Source organism: Pleurodeles waltl, chromosome 1_2 (assembly GCF_031143425.1).
Source record: "Pleurodeles waltl isolate 20211129_DDA chromosome 1_2, aPleWal1.hap1.20221129, whole genome shotgun sequence".
Lineage (NCBI taxonomy): Eukaryota > Metazoa > Chordata > Amphibia > Caudata > Salamandridae > Pleurodeles > Pleurodeles waltl.
Window position 1 is genome coordinate 714,447,426 of NC_090437.1, and position 23,446 is coordinate 714,470,871.

General features: G+C 44.7%; 1 protein-coding gene across 1 annotated transcript in view; it reads left to right on the forward strand.

The window, feature by feature from the left end:
- Positions 1–23,446, forward strand: part of LOC138303648 (uncharacterized) — a 670,623-nt gene that overhangs the window by 553,878 nt on the left and 93,299 nt on the right. Inside the window, exon 16 of the mRNA XM_069242952.1 lies at positions 4,589–4,700. Within this exon, the coding sequence (XP_069099053.1) occupies positions 4,589–4,700 (112 nt within the window). The remainder of the gene's footprint in view (positions 1–4,588; positions 4,701–23,446) is intronic.

The following is a 23,446-nucleotide window of genomic DNA, read 5'->3' on the forward strand; positions in this document are numbered from 1 at the left end:
TCTTGACAGAGGTGCTTAAGCAGAGAGTGACCCCTTCTGTACTGTTTCTCCTATTTAATGAAGCCCTTACAGACGTCCTGTTTGGGACTTGGTCGAAGCCGAGCACAGGTGCTTCAGTGAACTGAACAATTGCCTGCTGCCATCGCCCCAACCCAGGGGGCCCCAGTTTCCTCATGTAACACCCTATCCCACAGAGGTAGGTGGTCCAAGCTACCACCTCTCATGTATTCCCTGGCCCATTCACTACCATCCCACCAGACAGGGAACCTAAGAGGCTGGACACCTAAGGCAAGAAAATGTTTTCTTCCACCAGCCTGATGCTGCAGTAGGATGAATACAGCATGCTATTTGGGCAAGTACTCCCATGCGCTGTGGGATTCAGTTATGCACATGCTGTCCATGGTCCTGGAGGAGGCTCAGGCCATACTCTCCCACGCTAAGACAGACGGTAGGGATACAGCTAGGTCTCGATCAGATGTGGGCTGGACACGACCGACTCGCTAGGCAGAGTGGTTTCTTTCTCAGTGGCCTTACAGTGCCACACCTGGCTGAGAACGACTTGCTTTTCAGGGGATGTCCAAGCCTCCCTTATGGACATGCCCTTTGATGGTTCCCGTCTCTTCGGAGACAAGGCATACTCAAGATAGCAGAGCTACAGCCACCTATGCTCCCCCACCAATCCCAGTTTGCCTTTCACTCCTTTTGTGGCCATAGAAAGGGCATACAGCTGCATCCTTACCCGCCCAGCCACCACGACATACAAGCTCCCCAGCCTCAGCATGATCAAGGACACGGTATCCCCAGACAGTGTGGATTGGACAGCTAGAGGTCAGGCCAGTCCACCACCCTCCCAGCAGCTGCAGCCTCTGAACCTCTTCAGTTTGCCCTCCAAACATCATAGGTGACTAGTAGGGGGCAGGTTACTCTATCACCTGCATAACTGGAGGTCAAAAACAACAGACTGATGAGTTCTCTAGATTGTCCGAAGGGGCTACTCCCTCCATGACTACCTCTCCCCCCATGCTACCCAGGAGAGCCATAGAGAGCATACCAATAGCAGAAGTAGGTCGCAGTTGCTATTCCTGCTTCTTTCTAGTGCCCAAAAAGTGAGGGAGGACTTCATCCTATCCTAGACCTGTGCCCTCTCAATTCCATCCTCAAGAAGGCGAAATTTGAAATGCTTACACTCGCTGAAATCCTGTCTGACCTGGATGCGGGAGACTGGATGGTAGTGTTGGACGTGCAGAACGCATATTTCCACATTATCGTCCTTCCTACTCACAAACATTAACTGCAGTTCATGGTGGGCCACGAGCACTTTCAGTTTGCTGGGTTCCCTTTTTGCCATCCCAGGTCCTTTCAGGCGCTCCCCAAAGTGATGGTGGTGGTTGCAGCTCATCTGCGAAGATCAATGGTACCAGTATTTCCCTATTTCGATGACTGGCTGTTGAAGGCGGGCTCATTCCAGGCAGCCGTCTCCCACCTGTAGACTACAGCAGACCACCTGCACTCACTGGTGTTCACTATTAACGTGCCGAAGTCAGACTTGACTCCCTCTCAGACTCTCTCTTTCATCTGAACTGTGCTGGGCACAGTGCAGTTTTGTACTTATCATCCAAAATGGTGAGTCCAGGATTTTCAGGCTTTGATACCAATTTTTCAGCCTCTATCTTGGGTTTCAGTGCGACTGACTCTGAGAAGGCTGAGCCTCTTGACCTCCTGTATCCTGCTTGTGACACATGCCCGCTGGCATATGTGAGCTCTGCAGTTGGACCTGAAGATCCAGTGGGCACAGCATCAGGGAAATATCTCCAATATGGTCCAGATCTTGGAGGGAACTGCAAAAGATCTGCAATGGTGGTTAACAAACTGCAATTTGGTTAGCAGCAGACCCCTCTCCCTTCCCCAACCAGATCTGTCAGTGGTGACAGATGTGTATTTTTTGGTATGGGGTGGCCATCTAGGAGAGGTGGAAATCAGAGGCCTCTGGTCTCCGGCAGGATTGGGACTCCACATTAACCTACTGGAGCTCCGGGCTACCCTCCTTGCATTGAAAGAGTTTCTACTCTCAATCAAGGGAAGGCTAGTGCAGGTGTTCACACCGCCGCGTGGTACTGCAACACGCAGAGGGGGTGGGTTGTGGACTCAATGTTCAGAGGCCCTTCACCTCTGAACATGGGCGGATCATCAGCGCATATCCCTGGTGGTTCAATACCTGGCAGACTTTGAGTGCCAGGGTGGATGAAATCAGACATAGATTCTTAGTGAATCACAAATAGTCTCCCCATCCATGGGTGGTGCAAGGTCTCGGTCAGCAGTCAAAAGAGTCTTGGTTTGATCTGTTCACCACTGCCAAGAACATGCAATGTCAGCAGTTCTGTGCACTGGAGTTTCCAAGGCAGCTTTTGCTCAGAAACGCTTTTTATCTTGAGTAGAGCTCAGCCCTCCTGTACACCTTTCCGTCCATTACACTCCTGCCCAGTATTCTCAAGAAACTCAGAAATGACTGGGCCCAAGTCATACTTATAGTTCCGGACTGGGCTCGAAGAGTTAGGTATTCTGATCTGTTGAGCATGGCCACTGGTCTTCTGATCAGACTGCCCCGTTGGGAGGATCTTCTATTGCAGCAGCAGGTGAGGGTTCTACATGCGAACCTGTCAATGCTCTGCCTTCATGCTTGGTGGTTGAGCGGTGACTGTTGACAGACTTAGACCTTCCCTCCGATGACTGCAGTCTTTCCTTGGCAGCCAGTCGTCCCTGCACCCAGCTGGTATACCCCTGCTGCTGGGGCAAGTTTCTGGCATGGTGTGCAGAAAAGCAAGATGCACCTCTTTCTGCTCCCATTTCTCAGGTCCTTCTGTGTACTTTGTTCTCTTTTGCTTAGTAGTGCTCTTCTTCTGGGATTTTAAAGGGTTATCTTTCTGCCATCTCAACCTTACTGCAGTTCCAGGATAAGCCATCCCTCTTAAAATTTCCTTTTGTAAATACGTTTTTGAAAGGTCTCTAGCACGTTTCCACCTTCACCCTTTATCATGCCTCAGTGGGACCTCAATCTTGTACTTATATTTCTGATATGCGCTTTCTTTAAGCTACTACATACCGGTCCTCTTAGGCTCCTTACCATCAAGATGGCCTTCTTAGTAACATTAACATCTGACCGGAGGGTCCAGGCCTTGTCATCTAAGCCTCCGTACCTAACCATCTTCCCAGACAAACTGGTTCTTCACACAAGAGCTTCCTTTCTGCCAAAAATTGTCACTCCTTTCAGACAGACCAGCCCATCATCCTGCCTACATTTTATGCTCTGTCTCATCCCTCTAAGGAAGAGGAGTGACTCCATTGACTGGACCCAAAAAGAGCATTGTGATTCTACCTTGACCGCACAAAAGATTTCCGGGTGGACAACCAACTCTTCGTAGGGTATGTTGGAGCCTAGAAGGGAAAGGCTGTGCGGAAGTGAACCGATGGATCGTGTTCTACATTAAAATCTGCTATGCACTGGCCAAGAAGCAAGCCCCTGAGGGTTTGCATGCTCATTCCACCAGAGTTAAGGCTGTGACCACTGCGTTAGCACGCAGAGTGCCGGTCCTGGACATCTGCCAGGCAGCAATGTGGGCTTCTCTGCACATGTTCGCCCAGCACTACTGCCTGGACAGTCAAGTCCAGCAGGAGTTGCCATTCGGTCCTGCAGGACATTCTGGTGTGAATTTGTCCTGCAGACCCACTTCCGGGGAAGTATTGCTTGGGTATGTATTGTAAGGTAAGTAATATGCAGCTAGATGTGTCTATCAGATGAACAAGTTACCTACCTTCTGTAACGCCTTATGTGGCAGAGTCTCTTTCTAGCCACAGATTCCTTACTGACTCACCTATTCTCCCCCACTCTGCGAATGGATTTTTAGGGACACGGCTGTTCTCTTTTCAGGACCCTAGTTTTACACAACAGTGGTCATTGTTCTTCGTGGCTCTGCGCTCCTGGTGTTGAAAGTCGCAAAAAGAATCTGATGTCAGCGCGCCGGGGTGGCACCTATATAGACACTGCGCATGTCTTTTTCGGTGCAGACACTGCCGACAACGCCACATGGAGCCAAGCAACGCCACCTACCGGCGCACAGGGGTACCGCTCATGAAAAATGTCCAGGTCCAGTCTGACACCTGGGGATAATTCTAACATAAGGAATCTGTGACTATGAGTCTCTACCAACTAAGGCATCACCGAAGATAAGTGACTTGTTCTTCTGCTACAACACTTTGTTTTTATGTATTCTTGTGGTTTGCTGTTATGAATTTACCTAAATTTCTTCGGTAATTACCCAAGGTTACTGTCTTCATATGCAGAGGAAACTTCCATTAAGTCACTTATTTGGATAACATGAGATTTATGTACTCTGGGTTCAGACTCTATTTGAAATTAGCTTTGGAAGTTCTGTGTTCACTGATCTTATCCTGAAAAATCTCCACCCAGATGCCACAAATAATATACCTTGGTATATTAGTAGTTTAAAAATTGGTGATTAATTTCTCAGATTTATAGTAATCTCTGTGTAACTAATACCTGGTGACTAAATGCAGGGCTGTATTCTTTCAGGTCGACATTTATATGAATGGAGAGCACATAGAGACATTTCAAGAAGATCAGTCTTTCGCCAGTAATGCAAAGGTTTCTCAGAACGGGCTTTTCGAAGAAGACGAGTTAAAAGGTAGAAATGCTGGGTTGCTTTGTTGGAGTTTTGTGTACCCTTTACATTTAAAATTGAAACAGAAAGTGAAACATTAAAATGTTGTTCATAAGGGCTTACATAGTGTTATAAGCACACAACCTGTGAAGTGATATGAACCTGAAATCAATTTTAAGTACCAACTTTTGTATATAGGTAACCAATGTTTACATTTGTTATCATTGCATAGGAGTAGTTTTAAAACAACCATTCAGCCTAATTGTATATATATGTTTCACCAATGGTACACTCCATTGTACAATGGTACAATGGTAAGTCTCCTTAGAATTCTGAGGAGAATGGACTGGCCGGGAGCTTACATTGGAATGTTGGTAGAAGACAGTTGGAGATGGCAAGGAGGAGTTTGTTGCAATAAAGTCGTCTTGATCTAATTCAATAGAGTTCCTGTCATATATTACAACACATAGGCTATTTCTGAAGAATATAACTTCTTACAGATTCCTCACCTTATGAATTCTCCTTCTGGTCTTCATACCGGTCTGGTAAACATTTTACCCTTCATTGTCTCTGCAGTACTGCCAGGTAGCTCCATGTGGCCCTAGCCACTACTCCACCTCTGGACATGGCAACATCAGAGTATGTTAGGTGCCAACTGGACTGCTGATGTCAGTTCTTGTTTTTCTGTGCATCATTCATGTGCTGTCTCAGTGCCTCACAGACATAATTCCTCATCATGACAACAGCGACTAGGTCAGATGTCTCCCCAAAAGGATTCCGGGTTCAAATCTGGTTGCAGCTACCATAGGAAGATGTATTTTTTGGATCCTTATGACATCTGCTTTTGCTATCTATTTTTGAAACACAACTCTGAAGTATGTACCTCTTGTGCCTCTCTACATCAAAAGATCATTAGGTAATGGGAAGGTCAAGGTCTGTAAAGGAACTCAAGTGTTCTCCTTATCTTAAAGACAAATCACTCTTCAGGAAACAATTTCCCAAAAAAACACAAGAAAGTGCTATAGAAATGAGAAACCCTCAAGGAAAGGATCTCACTCCATCGCAGTACTGTTCCCCAAAACCATCCTTCTCAATAGGCAAAACTTTGTCATTGAACAATATGAGACCAAAGTTTCAACACAAGTCTTCCAACTCCATGCAGGTTGAGGCCTTCTACCTGGCTACACTGGAATTTTTTGTGACCGCTACACCACTCTCTGGGCACTCTCCAAGAGAGAATCCAATCTCGCCAGCTAGGCAACTCTGGCAGCTCCAGTCTTCAATGCCTCCCGAAGCTGTGCCTGCACAGGTTTCAACCCTGGTGCCTAAGACGAAGTCAGACCCTGGTAAGGCACTATCTCTCATTCACTTGAAGCCTGTTTTAGCACCAGCCCTGATGCTACCCAGACATAGAAGCCACAGTGCTGTCAAAGTTGGATGACATTATTTGTGTATCGAGAGAGAACGTTAATGTGGACTTTGATGATGTTCCTACCACAAAATAATATTGATTCCGGACTATGTTTTGAGTTGCAATGTGCGTGACCTAGATACTTCACTAGAAGATAATATTCCTTACCATTCTTCTCTTGCTGCATAGGAGATTTCATTTACAACTCTAGCATGGGAAGGTAGTAAAGGCATTAGAGCCAGCTCTACCTTCTCTGAAACTAAAGTCAAACATTCAGACAGATTTAGTAGTGCTACTTCTTAAATGTGGTGTCCCAACTACCATTTAATGAGGCCCTTTTAGCCTTTTCATGACTGCATGAGAGAAACAGTTTTTTGGCCCAAGTATCCAGGATGTCCAAGCTGGTCCCTTCAAAGGCAAGCAGCTGTTCAGGGAGAAAGTTGACTTCTCCTCTGAATGTTTCTAGAACAGTACAGTTTTGGCTCTTATGCTGCGGGACCTGGCTTCCCTGGCAAAACGTTTACCCTTGTAAGGAAATGGGTTATTATTTGGGAAGGATGTGAGTCTTTCCCAATATTTCCACAATCCTATTAAACACAAAGTTTCAATAATTTTAACTTTGTCACTATTCCAGGTAGCTGTGTCACAGAACAGACAAGCTTAGCTTAAGAAAATTGGGGAAAGCATTTAGCAAGGCAAACACAACAGAATAAAAGTCCCACAACCAAATGTAATGACAAATCTTATAAGGAAAATAACTCCAAAATATTTAAACCCTAATATGGGGAAACAGAGAGATATATTTTTTTTTAAGTTTTGAGTAAAAATGCTCAGGAAATGGGGGTGTGGCCAGCAACATGGCTGGATACCTGTGCTCTCCATGAGCTCTACCATGACGTTACCGATCCCACCAAAATCCTGCCTCTATCATGGCCATCAGATTAACATTCCTGACCCCTGCCATGAGATGGCGATGTTAGGCAGCAGAATGCTTACCCATGCCCCATGAATGAAAATAAAACAGTGCTGGTGTGGCCGTTTGATCAGAGGCTGTGGTCAGACATGCAAGATGGTGATGAACGAGGCATGATCTGCTTTCGAGACCGAATTCAAGTGACTGACGGAGGCCCCTGATGACCCATAGTGGAGCAGACCTGCTTGTCCTGGCACCTCATGCCTGCCATTGGTGCTGCAGCTCCGCATCAGAGTTAGGCAGAACGATCAACACATTATTGGAGCCCTGCGGGTTACAGGGGCTGAGTGGCCGTGACATGACCTGAATTGTAGGAGCTGGAGCAACCGGGCCAGGAAAGAGCAGAGTGAAGAAGAGGTGCCCTGCCTTCCCTTATCCCTCTCAGAGGAAAAGCTGGGCACTCCACAAGCTGAGGTGACACTGCAGAACGACTCACAGGCTATGGCTGTGACAATCCTTCAACTAGGACCTCAGTATCAAGTATCGGTCTGGGAGGTTGGCCCCAAAGATGCTGGTGAAAATAAACTGCAGCGTGAAGTGAGTGAACGGGGCAATGGTGTTTGGAGGGCAGAAGGAGGCCTCATTTCCTCCCCTCCCCCATCCCTCTCATTGAAAGTTCAGTTGGGCAACAAGGTGGATCTCTTCTCCTCTTCCCCCTCTTGAGGAATGAGATGCGGCCTGTAGCCAGAGGGGGTAAATTGCAACAGCGGCAATAAAGGGGATACCCCTGAGGATCCAGTGCAGGACACAGGTGTTGTGGGTGTGTGTGTGAGGGGTGTTAGTGTTCCATTTCATCTCGCCCACCATCTTGCCAGACAGTGATGTAAGGGCATGGGCCTTGCCCTAGTTCTGAATCACCAGGGTATGTGTTTTTCTCCTCCACTGCCAGGGATTAACAGTACTCTTTTCTGGCACAGAAATAACCTGGGCACATAGCCCGGCACAAGTTGACTTATCAACATTGGCTGGACCGCCACCGGCCTTGCACTTTAGGAACATTGGTGACTCACTCTCCACCCCCCCCCTCGATGTACACTGAGTCCATGAACCATCGGCAGAGCAACCCAACAGTGGTCTACTAGGACTGTCTGTTCTTGGAGCGGGTGGCATACACTACCATGTCACATGCAAAGTATACTTCCTGGTCCAGAGGTGTGGCAAAAAGGTGGAGTGTTCCCCATGGTAGATATGTAGGGGTACATGAAACCTGGGGACGGACGGAGATAACCCTTTTGAGTGTCTATCCCCTGCCTCAAATGCAGACCCCTATCCTTGCCAAGATCACTAATATACTTCTTGAGGCATAGTCCTTCATACACATAGTGAGTGGGGGCTTCAATTATGTAATATCAGCAGCACTCAGTCCTTCAGGGACCTCGGCGGCCACTTCACAGGCCACATCATTGGTACAGTTTTTGCGTACCCTAGGGCTGTCCGACCTATGGCATCGTAAACACGTGCAAGATCGCCATTACTCCTACTTCTCCAGGGCACACAGGATTTAATCCCAGTTAGAATACGTGTTTGCATCTCCGTAGAGGTGGGGTAGGAAGTCCAGGCAGAATATCTAGCACGGGGACTGTCAGACCATTAACCCCACCTCATTAGAATGGTACAAAGTCAGAAGAGACAAGTTTCAGGGTAGAAATTCAATGCATGAGACCTGAATGATAGGAAGATTTGTATAATTTTAAACTAAAGAACTGGACATTTGATATTATTTATGGCGGTGCACTACCATTGTTCTAAATAGGTAGTATGACTGAATCCGATAGTTATGGCCCCCACTCAGTGATTGAGGGTGAGGGGTTCATAAGGTCGATGCGGGCTTCTGGAGCAATGGGCCCTGACAAGGTTGCTATGGCAATAATTAAACAAGAGCCCTTGCTCTGGGCAAGGATTCTCTACCTGGTATTCTATCTCTGCTATTTAAAAGGTTTAGTCCCTGCGTCTTGGGCTGGGAGTGTCATAGTTCCCCTGTATTAAAAGAGTGATCAATCTTTACCTATAAATTATCATCAAATAGCTCTGTTGGATGCTGCTGGCAAGATTTTTACCAAAAGTATGCTTGCGCACATAACGTCCTGGGTTGAGGAAAATTCGATCCTTCCTTTGGAACAAGCTGGTTTCAGGAAGGAGCACAATACTCTAGATAACATCTTAGTAAAGCAAATTTTAAATGAAAAATATGTGCAGATCAGGGGTGGAGTAGTATATGCCTCATTTATAGACTTCTCAATAGCTTTTGACAGGGTAGGTCACAAGATCCTTTGGAAGAAATTATTTAAGTTGGGTGTCCTGGCAAATCTGTTACGTTTTGTCCTAGCCTTGCACTCTTCCACTTGGTGTAAAGTTCTTTTAGGTGCAGAGCAGGGTCTGTATTCAGAATTCCTGACAACAAATGGATTAAAGCAGGGTTGTCTGCTGGCGCGGCTGCTTTTTTCCCACTATATAGCAATGATCTGCCTTCTATTTCAGAGAACACTGAAGGCTTTGCACCCAAATTTAGAGGGCATCTGATCTCCTGCCTTTTATATGCTGATGATTTATTGGTGATGGACCTCACCCGAAAGGTTTAAATAGGCACCTGGCTGCCCTAAGCTATTACACCGAGCAGCATCACTTAAAAATTAATGCATTAAGGTCTCAAGTGGTATGGTTTTTAGGGAAAAAAATCACGTAAAAAATTAATTTCCGTTGGTCGCTGAGTCAACATAAGCTGGAACGGGTAAAAACGTATTGCTTCTTGAGGAAATCTCATCTTGTTTACTGAGCGACCAAAATCATATACGTAATAATGTCAGTAAGGCTTTCTCTCTAATGCAGTTGGTCGGCGTCATTTTACTAATTTACTGACCGTTTATCAAGCGAAGATCTTGGCCACCTTTTTGTATGCCCTAGAATGTATAGAGATTTCCAAATGGGAGTTTTTACAATTAGCTAGAAGGGCGGCTTTTAAAAAACGTGGATTCCTGTAACAGCTTGGCATCTGTGGCAGAACATAAGGCTTGAATTTGGTATTAAGAACGTTTATGTACAGGGCCTAGCAGCGGTGGTCCAGAGGGATTTTTGCATAGTACACAGTTCAGAATATACTCTAAAACATTTAGCATACAAATAAATCTTTAGTACGCTAATGGAAAAATCTCAGTTCTTTAGAAATTATAATCTTGCTTTGCAACTGCTTGAGTTTGACTGTGACCTTATTTTATCTCAACCGCCCCTTTTATTTTAAAAGAGCCTAAAAGAGGCTATTAGGGGTAAAGGTTTCTTGCTGGTCGTCGAGTCCTGTCGCCAAAAGAGGAGACTTGTGGCATTAACTAAATCAGTGATCTTTAAACATTCCCAACAATATCTATCCTGGAATCTACCACATGGGATGAGGCACTTTTATATTTTGTTGAGATTAGATAGATTGCCAATCGGGATGGATCTTCTAACATCTGTGATTTCTGTCAGTTTGGGGTGCAAACTTTAAGCATGTGTTATTTGTTCGTCCCTGTTTAGCTACATTGAAGAACAAATGGCTGAAACCGATTTATCTGAATTTTAACATCCATTCAGCAAAAGAGTTTTTGGAATCAATGTATAACCCACCAAATGAAATATTCTGTTTTAGGACTTTTAAGTTTTTTAAGTCTTTCTTAAATATTTATTGATTTTATCATTCATTAGTGGTTGTAATAAGAACCATCCTTTTGCACATTACGATGCACTTTTTTGGAATTACACTGCGAAATAAGCCAGCGAGATTGCGACTCGAAGGCACTTTATAGAAGTATTTATCTTAGTACTGATGCACTTTATATATTGAAGAATGGTATGGTAAGGACATTGTAATACATGTTTGCTGGGCAGCAATTTGGAAGTATCGAATTTCACAGATAGCCCATTTTTTACGGCTTTTAAGCATGTGTTATTTGTTTGTCCCTCTTTAGCTACTTTGAGGAAAACAACTGAAACTGCTTTAGTCGAATTTTTATACTCACTCAGCGAGAGAGGCTTTGGCATCATTGTATAAGTCACTGAATGAAATACTCTGATTTAGGACTTTCTAGTTTTTTTTTTTAACCATTCCTAAATATATATTGATTTTGTCATTATTTGGTGGGTGTAATAAGAATGTATTTTCCTAATTAACTATTCTTTTGCACATCAGAATGCACTTTATAGGACATTCACTGTGAAACAGGCTAGAGGGGTTGAGATTCGAAGACACTTTATAGAAGTTCTTCTCTTAGGATTGATGCACTTTATATATATATCAAAGCATTTTATGGCAATGACATTGTAATACATGATTGTTGGGCAGCAACTTGGATGTATTGAATTTCACAGATAACCCATCTTTCATATTTTGTTGTAAATGTTATTCTCATTTTATGTATTGTATTTGATTAATTATTTGTGCATTTGGAGCTCTTTGGAGTTCCAAATCATGAAAAAATAAATTTAATTGAGGCTCGACCTCTCCGTGACTCACACAACAATGCTCACAAGAAGGCAAGTGGTCAGAAAATCTCGATTGCGACTGATTCTGTTCAAGATCCCACATAGGGTCTACTATGATAGATACAGGTTGCCCAGTATGGGTAAAGCTGCGTCACCAATTTGTCCCCAGTGTAATGGAGCATAGGGGGAATATGGGGATGTCCTTGCATACAGGCTTACTGGGTGGTGGTAATAGGAGAACTCAGTGCCATTTTGGATATCACCCTCCCAATGGATTCTAAATATATACTGTTGGGGATCTTGAATTATGTTGATGCTCTACACTCCCAACTCCTATTTAGTGCCCTAGGTTTGGTTGTAGCCAAAAGAGATGTGACGAAGTTGCGGAGGCCCCAAAAGTGCCCACAATCCAAAAATGGAGACGAGTGATGGACCTCTACATGGCAGCAGAAAAGGTTACATATGATAGTATGGGCTATCCCTGTAAATTTCATAGAATCTGGGGATGCTGGAGGGAACCCTATAGCTTGGGGTTGATGCAAGACGCTCATGAACCCTGCAAACGGCACAGAACTCAAACACCTTAAGGGAGGATCGTTTTTAAAAATGTTTGTCAATTGTATGCTAGGGCAACATAGCTGTTACAGGAGTAGTGTGAAAAACTATTGAAGATTTGTACATTTTGGCACACGTGCATTCTGTTTGGCTCTCCTCCTTCAGTTTGTTTTGATGTTATGATAAGAACACAATCATTACAAAATACAGTACAAATGTATTTTAAAAAATGCACGGGAAAAAGCACAGTACCAATCAGAAGTCAGTGCCCACTGTTGGCAGAGACCGAGAGCCATATGCTCCGAATTTAGGGATTATGAGTTAGTAATTGCGATTCTGTGTGAATCGCAATTAGGAAATAGTAATCCATAATATACTGAAATGTGCAAGTCTGTAATAGTGATTTGTAATGGGGGGCGCACTAGACCTACCTCATGAATTTTAATGAGGTAGGTTGTAGTGTGCGACCCATTACGGATTGTTGCCATCACAGGGATGGTGGCCTGCTGGGGTCAGTAGACCACCATGTCTGTGACTTTATATATATATATATATATATATATATATATATATATATATATATATATATATATGTTAGATGGCATGTGTAGCTGCAGATACACATGCTGTGCATTACCCTGCCATCTAGTGTTGGGCACGGAGCGTTACAAGTTGTTTTTCCTCGAAGAAGTATTTTCGAGTCACAAGACCGAGGGACTCCTCCCCTTTCGGGTCCATTGCGCATGGGCGTCGACTCCATCTTAGATTGGGTTTTTTCCGCCATCGGGTTCGGACGTGTTTCTCTTCGCTCCGTATTTCGGTTCGGAAAAGTTCGTTAACAAAAGGAAAATTTGACGGTATTGTTTGCGATCGGTATCGGGTTAGACATAGCACATCGACACCGAAGAAAAGAAGAGCTCCGGCAGCCCTTCGGGCTTCCACTCCTCGACGGGGCCTGGTCGGCCCGACCGCGTGCATCTTCAAGGCTCATGGAACGGACCCCATTCCGCTTCTGCCCCAAATGCCACGCTAAGTATCCTTATACAGACCAACATTTGGTCTGTAACCTGTGTTTGTCCCCCGAACACAAAGAGGGTACGTGCAAGGCCTGTCGGGCATTTCGGTCCAAGAAGACGCTGCACGACCGGAGAGCTCGAAGGCTTCAAATGGCGTCGACACCGGCCGGACACCCAGACGTCGAAGAGGAGGAGACATTCTCCATCCCAGATTCGGACTCGGACGATCCCGAGAGTGAGCAGCCGACGAGGCAACAAACCGTGAGTAAACCAGCCCCAGCCAAAACTCACTTGAAAATCATGAAGGCCCAGGGGACACCACCGCCGACAGGTCATGGCTTTACCCGAAAACACGGTGACTAAGCATCGGCACCGAAAAAGGGCAACAGCAGCCGAAGACATCCGACTCTGGTTGAGATAACGGCTCAGAATATACTCGGCACCGAGATACTGGCTCCGACCAAACTCGGCACCGAGACATCGGCACCCCGAAATCAAAAAAGGTTTCTTCGGAACCTAAAAAGACTGCTGAGAAGGTTTCGGTGCCAAAACACCCAGCCTCGGAGCCGAAACAAAGCTCCTATACGGAGGAACAGGGCCTTTCCGCACAACTACAAGGCCACAAGTTTGGACAAGAACTAGAGATGGGAGAGCCAGACCGTACACAGAGGAGGCTCCATATACAAAAAGACGCGGGGAAAATAAGAACTCTTCCCCCAATTAAAATGAAGCCGAAGCTCGCATTCCATGAAACGGAAATGCAGCCAAAAGCAAAGGTGGCTAAAGAAAAAATACCACCACATTTTACTCCACAGCCATCGCCACTGCACTCACTACATCTGTCCCCAATAGCAACACCCCCAATGATGCAGTCACCAACGCACACAGGGATGAGCCAAGATGACCCAGATGCATGGGATCTGTACGATGCACCAGTCTCTGATAATAGTCCGGACTGTTACCCGGCAAGGCCATCACCACCAGAGGACACTACTGCTTATATGCAGGTGGTTTCCAGGGCAGCTACTTTCCATAACGTAGCATTACATTCGGAGCCTATAGAAGATGATTTTTTATTCAATACCCTGTCATCAACACATAGCCAATACCAAAGCTTGCCAATGTTACTAGGAATGTTAAAACACGCCAAACAGGTGTTTCAAGACCCGGTGAAAAGCAGAGCCATCACACCTAGGGTGGAGAAGAAATATAAACCTCCCCCTACGGACCCTGTTTACATTACGCAACAACTAACTCCTGATTCGGTAGTAGTAGGAGCAGCCCGGAAAAGGGCAAACTCACAAACTTCTGGGGATGCACCACCACCCGACAAAGAAAGTCGGAAATTCGATGCAGCAGGCAAAAGGGTGGCAGCACAAGCAGCCAATCAATGGCGAATTGCCAATTCGCAAGCTCTACTGGCAAGATACGACAGGGCACATTGGGACAAAATGCAACATTTCATTGAACACCTTCCCAAATAGTTTCAGAAGCGTGCCCAACAGGTTGTGGAGGAGGGCCAAAGTATCTCCAACAACCAAATAAGATCGGCTATGGACTCAGCAGACACAGCCGCCAGAACAGTAAACACGGCGGTCACCATTCGGAGACACGCATGGCTACGCACCTCCGGATTTAAGCCAGAGATCCAGCAGGCTGTGCAGCCATGGGCATGCTCTACTCCCCACAGAGCAGAGGCACTTTTATGAAGCCACACTTTAGAGGGGGGTTTCCGGCCCAAGCCACAAAACCTTCCACCTCACAGGCCAGACCCACATACCAAGGCCAATACCAAAGAGGAGGTTTTCGAGGACAATATAGGGGTGGACAGTTCCCTAAACCACACGGGAAATTTCAAAGCTCAAAAACCCCACAAACTAAACAGTGACTCCAACGTCACAAACCCCCAACACACAGCACCTGTTGGGGTGAGACTCACAGATTATTACCAAAATTGGCAAAACATAACTACGGACTCGTGGGTCCTAGCCATTATCCAACATGGTTATTGCATAGAATTCCGACAATTACCACCAAATGTGCCTTCAAGAGCACACAACATGTCCAAACAACACTTGGATCTGTTACAAATAGAAATCCAAGCATTGTTACAAAAATAAGCAATAGAACTAGTACCCAACCATCAAAAAGGAACAGGTGTTTACTCCCTGTATTTCCTAATTCCAAAAAAGGACAAAACACTGAGACCCATATTAGACCTCAGAACACTGAATCTTTACATCAAATCAGATCACTTTCACACACAAATAGACCTATTTGCAACAAAAGAAAATGCAAAATGCCAAAACTTCGCGTCCAGGTATCCACACCCTCACTCCAAGGGCAATGCGTTATGGATGAGTTGGTCAGGGATATTTGCTTAAGCTTTTCCCCCTCTCCCACTCCTTCCTTATCTAGTAAACAATTTGAGTCAAAACAAACTCATACTAACACTAGTAGCACCTACTTGGGCTCGCCAACCATGGTACACAACACTACTAGATCTGTCAGTAGTACCTCATATCAAACTACCAAACAGACCAGATCTGTTAACTCAACACAAACAACAGATCAGACACCCGAATCCAGCATCGCTCATTCTAGCAATCTGGCTCCTGAAGTCTTAGAATTTGGACATCTAGACCTTACACAAGAATGTATGGAGGTCATTAAACAAGCTAGGAAACCTACTACAAGACATTGTTACGCAAATAAATGGAAAAGATTTGTTTATTACTGCCATAATAATCAAATTCAACCACTACATGCGTCCGCAAAAAACATTGTAAGCTACTTATTACACTTACAAAAATTGAAGCTAGCTTTTTCATCCATTAAAATACATCTCACAGCAATATTTGCCTATCTGCAGATTACACATTCAACATCACTCTTTAGAATCCCAGTCATCAAAGCATTTATGGAGGGTCTAAAGAGAATCATACCCCCAAGAACACCACCAGTTCCCTCGTGGAACCTCAATATTGTATTAACGCGACTCATGGGTCCACCATTTGAACCTATGCACTCTTGTGAGATGCAGTACTTGACCTGGAAAGTAGCCTTCCTAATAGCTATCACATCTCTTAGAAGAGTAAGTGAAATGCAAGCATTTACTTTACAAGAACCCTTTATACAAATACACAAACATAAAGTGGTTCTACGCACAAATCCCAAATTTTTACCAAAAGTTATATCACCATTCCACCAAAACCAGACAGTGGAACTCCCAGTCTTTTTTCCACAATCAGACCCAGTAGCCGAAAGAGCATTACATACATTAGACATCAAAAGGGCACTAATGTATTACATTGATAGGACAAAACAATTTCGCAAGACAAAACAATTGTTTGTAGCCTTCCAAAAACCTCATGCAGGAAATCCAATATCCAAACAAGGCATTGCCAGATGGATAGTGAAATGTATTCAAACTTGCTATATTAAAGCAAAGAGAGACCTGCCTATTACACCAAAGGCACACTCCACTAGAAAGAAAGGCGCAACAATGGCCTTTTTAGGAAATATACCTATGACAGAAATCTGTAAGGCAGCCACATGGTCTACGCCTCATACATTCACAAAACATTACTGTGTAGATGTGTTAACAACACAACAAGCCACAGTAGGACAGGCAGTATTACGAACATTATTTCAAACAACTTCAACTCCTACAGGCTAAACCACCGCTTTTGGGGAGATAACTGCTTACTAGTCTATGCACAGCATGTGTATCTGCAGCTACACATGCCATCGAACGGAAAATGTCACTTACCCATTGTACATCTGTTCGTGGCATGAGACAGTTACCAGGAGTCACCTACCCGACATTTTCCATATATATACATATATATATATATATGTATATATATATACTGTATATATATACATATATATATATATATAAAAAATTTATTTCAGGAAAACTGGATGCATTTCAAGAAATAAAATGAAACATTTAAGTTTCATTTTTTTGAGAGGAGGCAGTGGCCGAAAGGACCATACTCTTAAAAAATATTTGTTTAAACATTCACAAAGGGGATCAGTGGGGACCCCTTCCCATTTGTGAAGGGTTACCACCACCCTTAAGGTGTCGGTAAAAAAATAATGTTTTGCAACCGTAATTTGGTTGCAAAACAGTCCTACATAGCACTGCAATTCGGTATTTGCTATGGATGTCCTAAAAATGCCCCTTCCAAATACCAAATTGCTAAACATAAATTGTGATTCTGTAAAGTTTTTGTGCTCTGTACATATGGAAAACATCTTGCAGTTGGTAACGGCCCGATTCTGTGAATCAGTCTGTTTCCAACCGCAAATATACTTTTGTACACATGACCCCTAGTCATATAGTCAGGCTGAGGTTGGAGATACCAAGCCGGCTTTCTGGTCAAAGTTCTTACCTTCTAACTTAGCCTTTTTTATGAAAGTTGAGATCCTCCACTGAGCCGAGGTTGAAGTCTCTGGCTGACAAAGGGATGATTTAGATGTTAGCGGATGGGTTACTCTGTCACAACGGTGACTGATATCCCATCCGCTGAAATCTAAATCCCATTATTTCCTATAAGATTTAGATTTAGACGGATGGGATATCCATCACCGTTGTGACAGAGTAACCCATCCGCTAACATCTAAATCAGGCCCAAATTCTTCTTGAAGACAAATATCCAGTTGTCGAGGTTCTGCTGAAGCTGTTGGTTTTACTGGGAAAAACTCAGAGTGGGAAAATTCTAATTTCTTGCCCACCAAAGTCCTCTTATTGGCCTGATACTTTTTGCATATTTGCAGAGTTGGGATTTCTACCTTTGTACCTGAGTACTATGTCACAAATGGGGCAGAGTACTCTGTAAGCCAATCCCTTACTCTGCCCACTCTGTTTTATTAGCAGGGTGGACATTTTCTTTCCAACTGAGGTGTAAGGGTATCAAACCTTCCGCTCTCTTTGGAGCGGAAGGTCTGGGTTTTTTTTCTGTCTGTCCTTCTCAGGGGCAACAAGGCAGAAAAATAAAAGAATGCCCCCCACACCTGGGAATAAACACTCAGGGTGTTGGTAGGGTCATTTTTATTTTTTTCAAAGCAAACTCCTGCTTTCTGAGGTTTTTTTTGGGGGGGAAAAATAAAAAAATTTCATGCAGAGCAACCTGAAAGATGGAGGCCATGCTTCACTTTTGCTGCCCCTTCAGAGGAACCACTGAGATGAGCACACCGCCGACCCAGCAGTGATCTCTGTATATGGCCAGCAGGAGTCCGTGAGGCTGGTGGATGTAATGTGTTCCGGTGCCCTGAGGGACTGCGGGCCACCCATCAAACTTTAAATCAAGCCCTTTGCCTTTTTTTGGGGGGAGCTCAAAAACCTCAAGACCTGGAAGCAAGGGTCAGCTTAAGTATTCTTTCAGGCAACAAAAAGCTAAGCATGGACTAACATGATTTTCCTACCAGCCTTTGATGGTTAATCCCAGTCCTCCAAAGGCCAATAATATCCTATCCAGGCCCTCAGAAACAGTACTTAGAGCCAGGACCCACCCCAGCAGCTTTTGATGTCACTGTAGGCCAGCTAACCCGGGGAGTCCATTTCTGAGTGTTTGGGTGCAAGTGGGAACAGATCCAGGCCTCCAGGTCTCCACGCAGGTCACAAACAGCATGTCCAGTCCTCTTCTGTTCTTCTACAAGTCCAGTTGTGTTCTGAGAAGTTGGTGTGGAGGTGCTGCTTTTGTGCAATTCATGTGCTGGGGAGGTTGGGGGTGGCTAGAGGAGGGGGTAGGTTACTCCTGGTAACTGTCTAAGCAATTGTTTAAAGAGTTGCCAAGGGAGATTCCTTCTTTTCCAGCACATCCTGTTTACCCACAGTGCACCATTCTCAGGGAACCCCAACAGGGTAGAAACGGCCACCTTTGGCAGCGGCTTATGACACACTTAGTGGGCCTGTCTAGGATACTGAGCAGTCCCTTCCTACTCAGCTACTCAAAACTGGTTCTGGTGCATACCCTGCTCCTCTGAGACAGGAGACAGGAGGGTTTAAGAGTATCACAGGTTCAAAAGATGCCTTTTCTCCAGGGTTCCCTTATCACTGAGCTAAAAGGTGCAGACATCCCACTGGTCCGTTTCATGTTAGTGACATTCTTAAGCCACCAATCTTGGTTTAGACTAGGTTGCATAACTCAATCAAGCCATTCTGCCAGGCCCAAGCCATTGCCTGCTTTGAAAGCAGGATTTCACACCTCATCAGATGCACACTACCAGGGCCTGCAGCAGGCAGTCTAATACTAATTATTTTACTAGAGTTTCATGCAGAAAAAAAAAACTTTCTAAACTTTACTGTTCCTGTATATCTATGAAAAGCCTACCTTCACAGTTGAATTGGATTTTTAATAAATATTAAAAATAGTGGCTGATTTAGCTGTTTCTAAGCCAAAGATACAAAAATAGTATTCTGATTGTACTTTGTGTTCTTATGGAACAAGCCACAATCCTATACCGTAAAAATAGCTTTTCAGGGTTAGTCACTGTAGGGACATGCCAATACTAATTTCTTACACGTTCCACTTTTAAATACTGGGCACCTACTTGGCGGGCTGCAAGGCATACTTATGACTGAATTAATTAATATTAAAATGTAGGATTCTTGCCTGTTAAAATGGTAGTTTTCATATGGCTATCTGCTGGTTTAAAGGCTGAAGGAGTCAACTTCAAGGCCAGAAGCCATATTTTCCTTGCCATTCTAGTACAATAAGTGCTGCAGTCCACATGTGGCATTTACCTTTCAATCCCCTAGTATGGTTTCTGCACCATTTACTAGGACCTTACAGGAAAGTTAAATGTGCCAGCTGGGCATTAACCTATTTCATCATGTTTTGGGGGTCAGATGCACTGGTGACTTTGCAGCAGTGCCCCAGTGCACAGAGCTTAAAAATCTGCATTACTAGTCAACAAAAAATTAGTGTGACTCCAGAAAAAGAATCATTGCCTAGCACACCAACAATAGCGAAGGTTCTGTGGTTGTTGCAGAGCTATACAATCTTGGCAGAGGCAGACTTTCTAAGCCTCTTCTGACACCTCAACAGTTATACTGCTCTTTTTGGGACAGTGATGGATTAAAGAGATGCCAGCAGGAGCAGACCAAGTCCCCACTAATCTCAGCAGGTTCCTCTGCTTCTAAACCTTTCTGACTCCACGGTCTAACTGCCCAATCTTCAAGGTGGGGGAGATGGTCTCACACTTTTACATCAGCTGGGAAGCAGGTATGACAGAGTGGTAATTACCCAACTGATCTACCAGGTGAACCCCTTTCTTTTCTATATTCCTGTTTACACTGCCCCCTCCTCCATTGCATATTGTTTGTCTCACACCTTGATTTTAGAGGCAGACATTCTAATCTTTCTGATTAGGGAGTCTTAAAGATGGTGCCTCTGGAAAAGAGAGGCACTGTACCTCTCTGTACCTCTTAGTTCCCAAGAAAGATGGAAGCCTGACACTTCCTGGGTCTCCTCCTTCCGAACTTGTTAATTTGGCAGAACAAGTTTCAGGTGTTGTACCTCATCAAGAATTGTTGACCCTGAAATAGGAAATCGGTTGGTGTGCTTGGACCTTCATGACACCTTTTTTCACCTTCCAGTTCTCCCCTCCCACAGGGAGGTTCACGTGGGATAGCATCACTATTAGTTAAAAGTCCTGCAGTTCAGACCAACCACTGCACAGTGCATCTTTATGAAGGTGCTGGCATTTTTGGTGGCTTCACTGTGATGATTGGTAGTCCATGTGTATCTGTATTTTGATGACTGGCTACTGAAAATGTATTCCCCAGACGTGGCCAGGGAGAGTCTCCAGCAGATAAAGACACTTACTCATGACTTGGACGGCGTTTTACCAAAAGTCAAACTGTTTCCTACACAGAGAATGGCCATTATTGGAGTAGTGCTCCATGCAACCCTCATCAGTGCCTTCCCTCTTCCTCAGATGATTGCGGATATTCGGGAGACGATTTGTAGATTTCTAAATTTGATCCCATGCTTGCATGTCTTACGCTTGTAGGTCATTGTAATTCATGTTGGTGATACATGGCAGATGAGGGCACGTTCATAGTGCCCGAGGAGGCAGTGGCTTTATCAGGGGAGGAGCCTTTAGGCTTCCCATCAGTAGATACAGATCTCCATTGGTGGATGAACACCTTAAATCTCTTGGTTGCTCCTGCACCCTGTTGCCATGGTCGTGGATGCCTCAAGCTTGGCTGAGAAGCTTATCTGGATGATATGCCAATGCGGGACCTTTGGTCTGCGTCTGGGGGAGCACCAGCATACAAATGTTGTTGAGCTGTGTGCAGTCCATCTTGCAATTAAGGGTTTCCTGTCTTTCATTTCACGGAGCAACATTAGAATTCTGTTGGCCAACACCATACTATCTATTATATCAGCAGACATGGTACTGGAGGTTGTGTCCGATAAGTTGGGAAGCAGTTTCTCTATAGAATTGGATACAGCAATAGGGAATCTTTGTGGCAGCAGTTCATCTGGCGGGCTCCCTCAGTGTTACGGCACATTCCTTCTCAGTCATGTCTCACTTGAGCGCAAAGAGTGAGATCTGTGCCTCGAAGTGGCAGATCTTCTCCAGATTTGGGTTTCCATTCATGAATCTCTTCGGCAAAGACAGTAAAGGATGTAGTCTCAGTTTTGTGCCATACACTACATTATGAATAGTTCACTGGGGGATGCTGTTGCTTTCAGTTGCCTAAGAGCCTGCTTTGCATGTTTCCATGCATCCTGCTTCTGGGAAAACAACTGTAAAAGGCATGGGAGGATCGGGAAAATATGATTCTGATTGCTCCACACAATTACAGAGGATCTGGTACTGCAATATTTTGGTATTTAGCACATGGCTGTCTCTTCCTCTCCCATGAAGAGCGGACGAGAAAGCCAGATCATCCACTCCATCCGCAAACGCCAAGACCGCTTGTTTGGATGTTGAACCTTATCATTTAAAACCTTGTTGCCTTCCTGATTAGGTTTGCAGATGTCATCTTTGCTGCCAGAAGATCCGCTAACAAATTCATTTATGCAGGTCACTGGACTGAGTTAATTTACTGTTGTGAGTCAGAAGGCATCAACCCCTTTACATCTCACCTTTACAACATCTTACAGTAGTATTGTCCATTGCTCAGCAGGGGCAAGTGGTGGCTACGGTTAAGCTCCCTGTCTTCATGTGTCTTCCTGATAAACCTTCCCTGCTTAGATGGACTCTAGTGGAGCATTTTCTAAAAACTTTGCTTCAATTTCTTCCACCAACTCCATTTATTGTTCCTCAGTGTAATTTGAATCTTTTTTAGCGCATATGCTGTCTCTTCCAGATATTTTGTACACTCAATGGGCTTAAGATCCCGCCCATAGGTTTATCATTGGTTTTCTTCAGAGTTGCTCTCATTTCCTTTGTTCCAATTTGTGAAGGCATGCCCTCATTATATCCCTCCTTGTGTTTGGCCTTCCCTTGGAGCATGGACCGAGCATGGACCTAGTACTTTTGTGCATTCGCTGCTCCCATCTTTAGGGCTATTTTTTTCTCTGTGTTCAAGCACTCCATGTGAGTCCTTGTGTTTTCACTCTGTCTCCCATATCCCAGTGCCACTGCGGCAGACCCAATTTTACAGACTTATCCTCACTCCCCATCCTCTTTGCAGATCGAGGACCATATTCTCTGGTGACCTAGCACACCAGGCTACACCCTCCTTCCCAGGCATCCCAGCCCTGCAGCACCTGGACCATTGCCCCTACTTTCCCCTGAAGCCGGATTTGCTCAAATCAAGAACCTGCCCTGTTGCCCATTTTCACTGAAGCATGTTAGTGCATTAAACATGGAGCTGGCTCAAACCGGGACAAACTCAGCAGTCGTTGCTTTCCGCCATGCCAATCCGCTGTATTCCAGGAAATGTAGTCGTGCAGAGCCCAGAAGCTGAGCATCTGCAAAACCAACCCTGGATGCTATCCAACTGAAACTACATTCTTGCAGAAGCTCTATAGAAACCAACTGCAGCAGAGCATCTATGGTCGTCCTGACCATTGGAAAATAATCGCCTCTGCCCTTTTGTTGATGTGTCAACATCATGGATGCCCCCCTCCCACAGGCTGTTCTCTTCTCCACCCACTGGGGTCAGATCCTTTTTGTTGTGAAGTAAGAAAAGCATTTCTGCTCTTTCTCCCTATGTTCTCTCCAGTAGGCGATTCCTTTTGCTTTGCTATTATAAAGCATACATACATTGCCACTTCCCCAGCAGTTTTCCTTTCTATAGAATGTGGATACTTTTTGACATCATGGAACCCCCTTTGTCGTGTTCCATCTGCTCCCCGTTAGCACTGAGTTGTAACAAGGGTTGTGGCAGGGC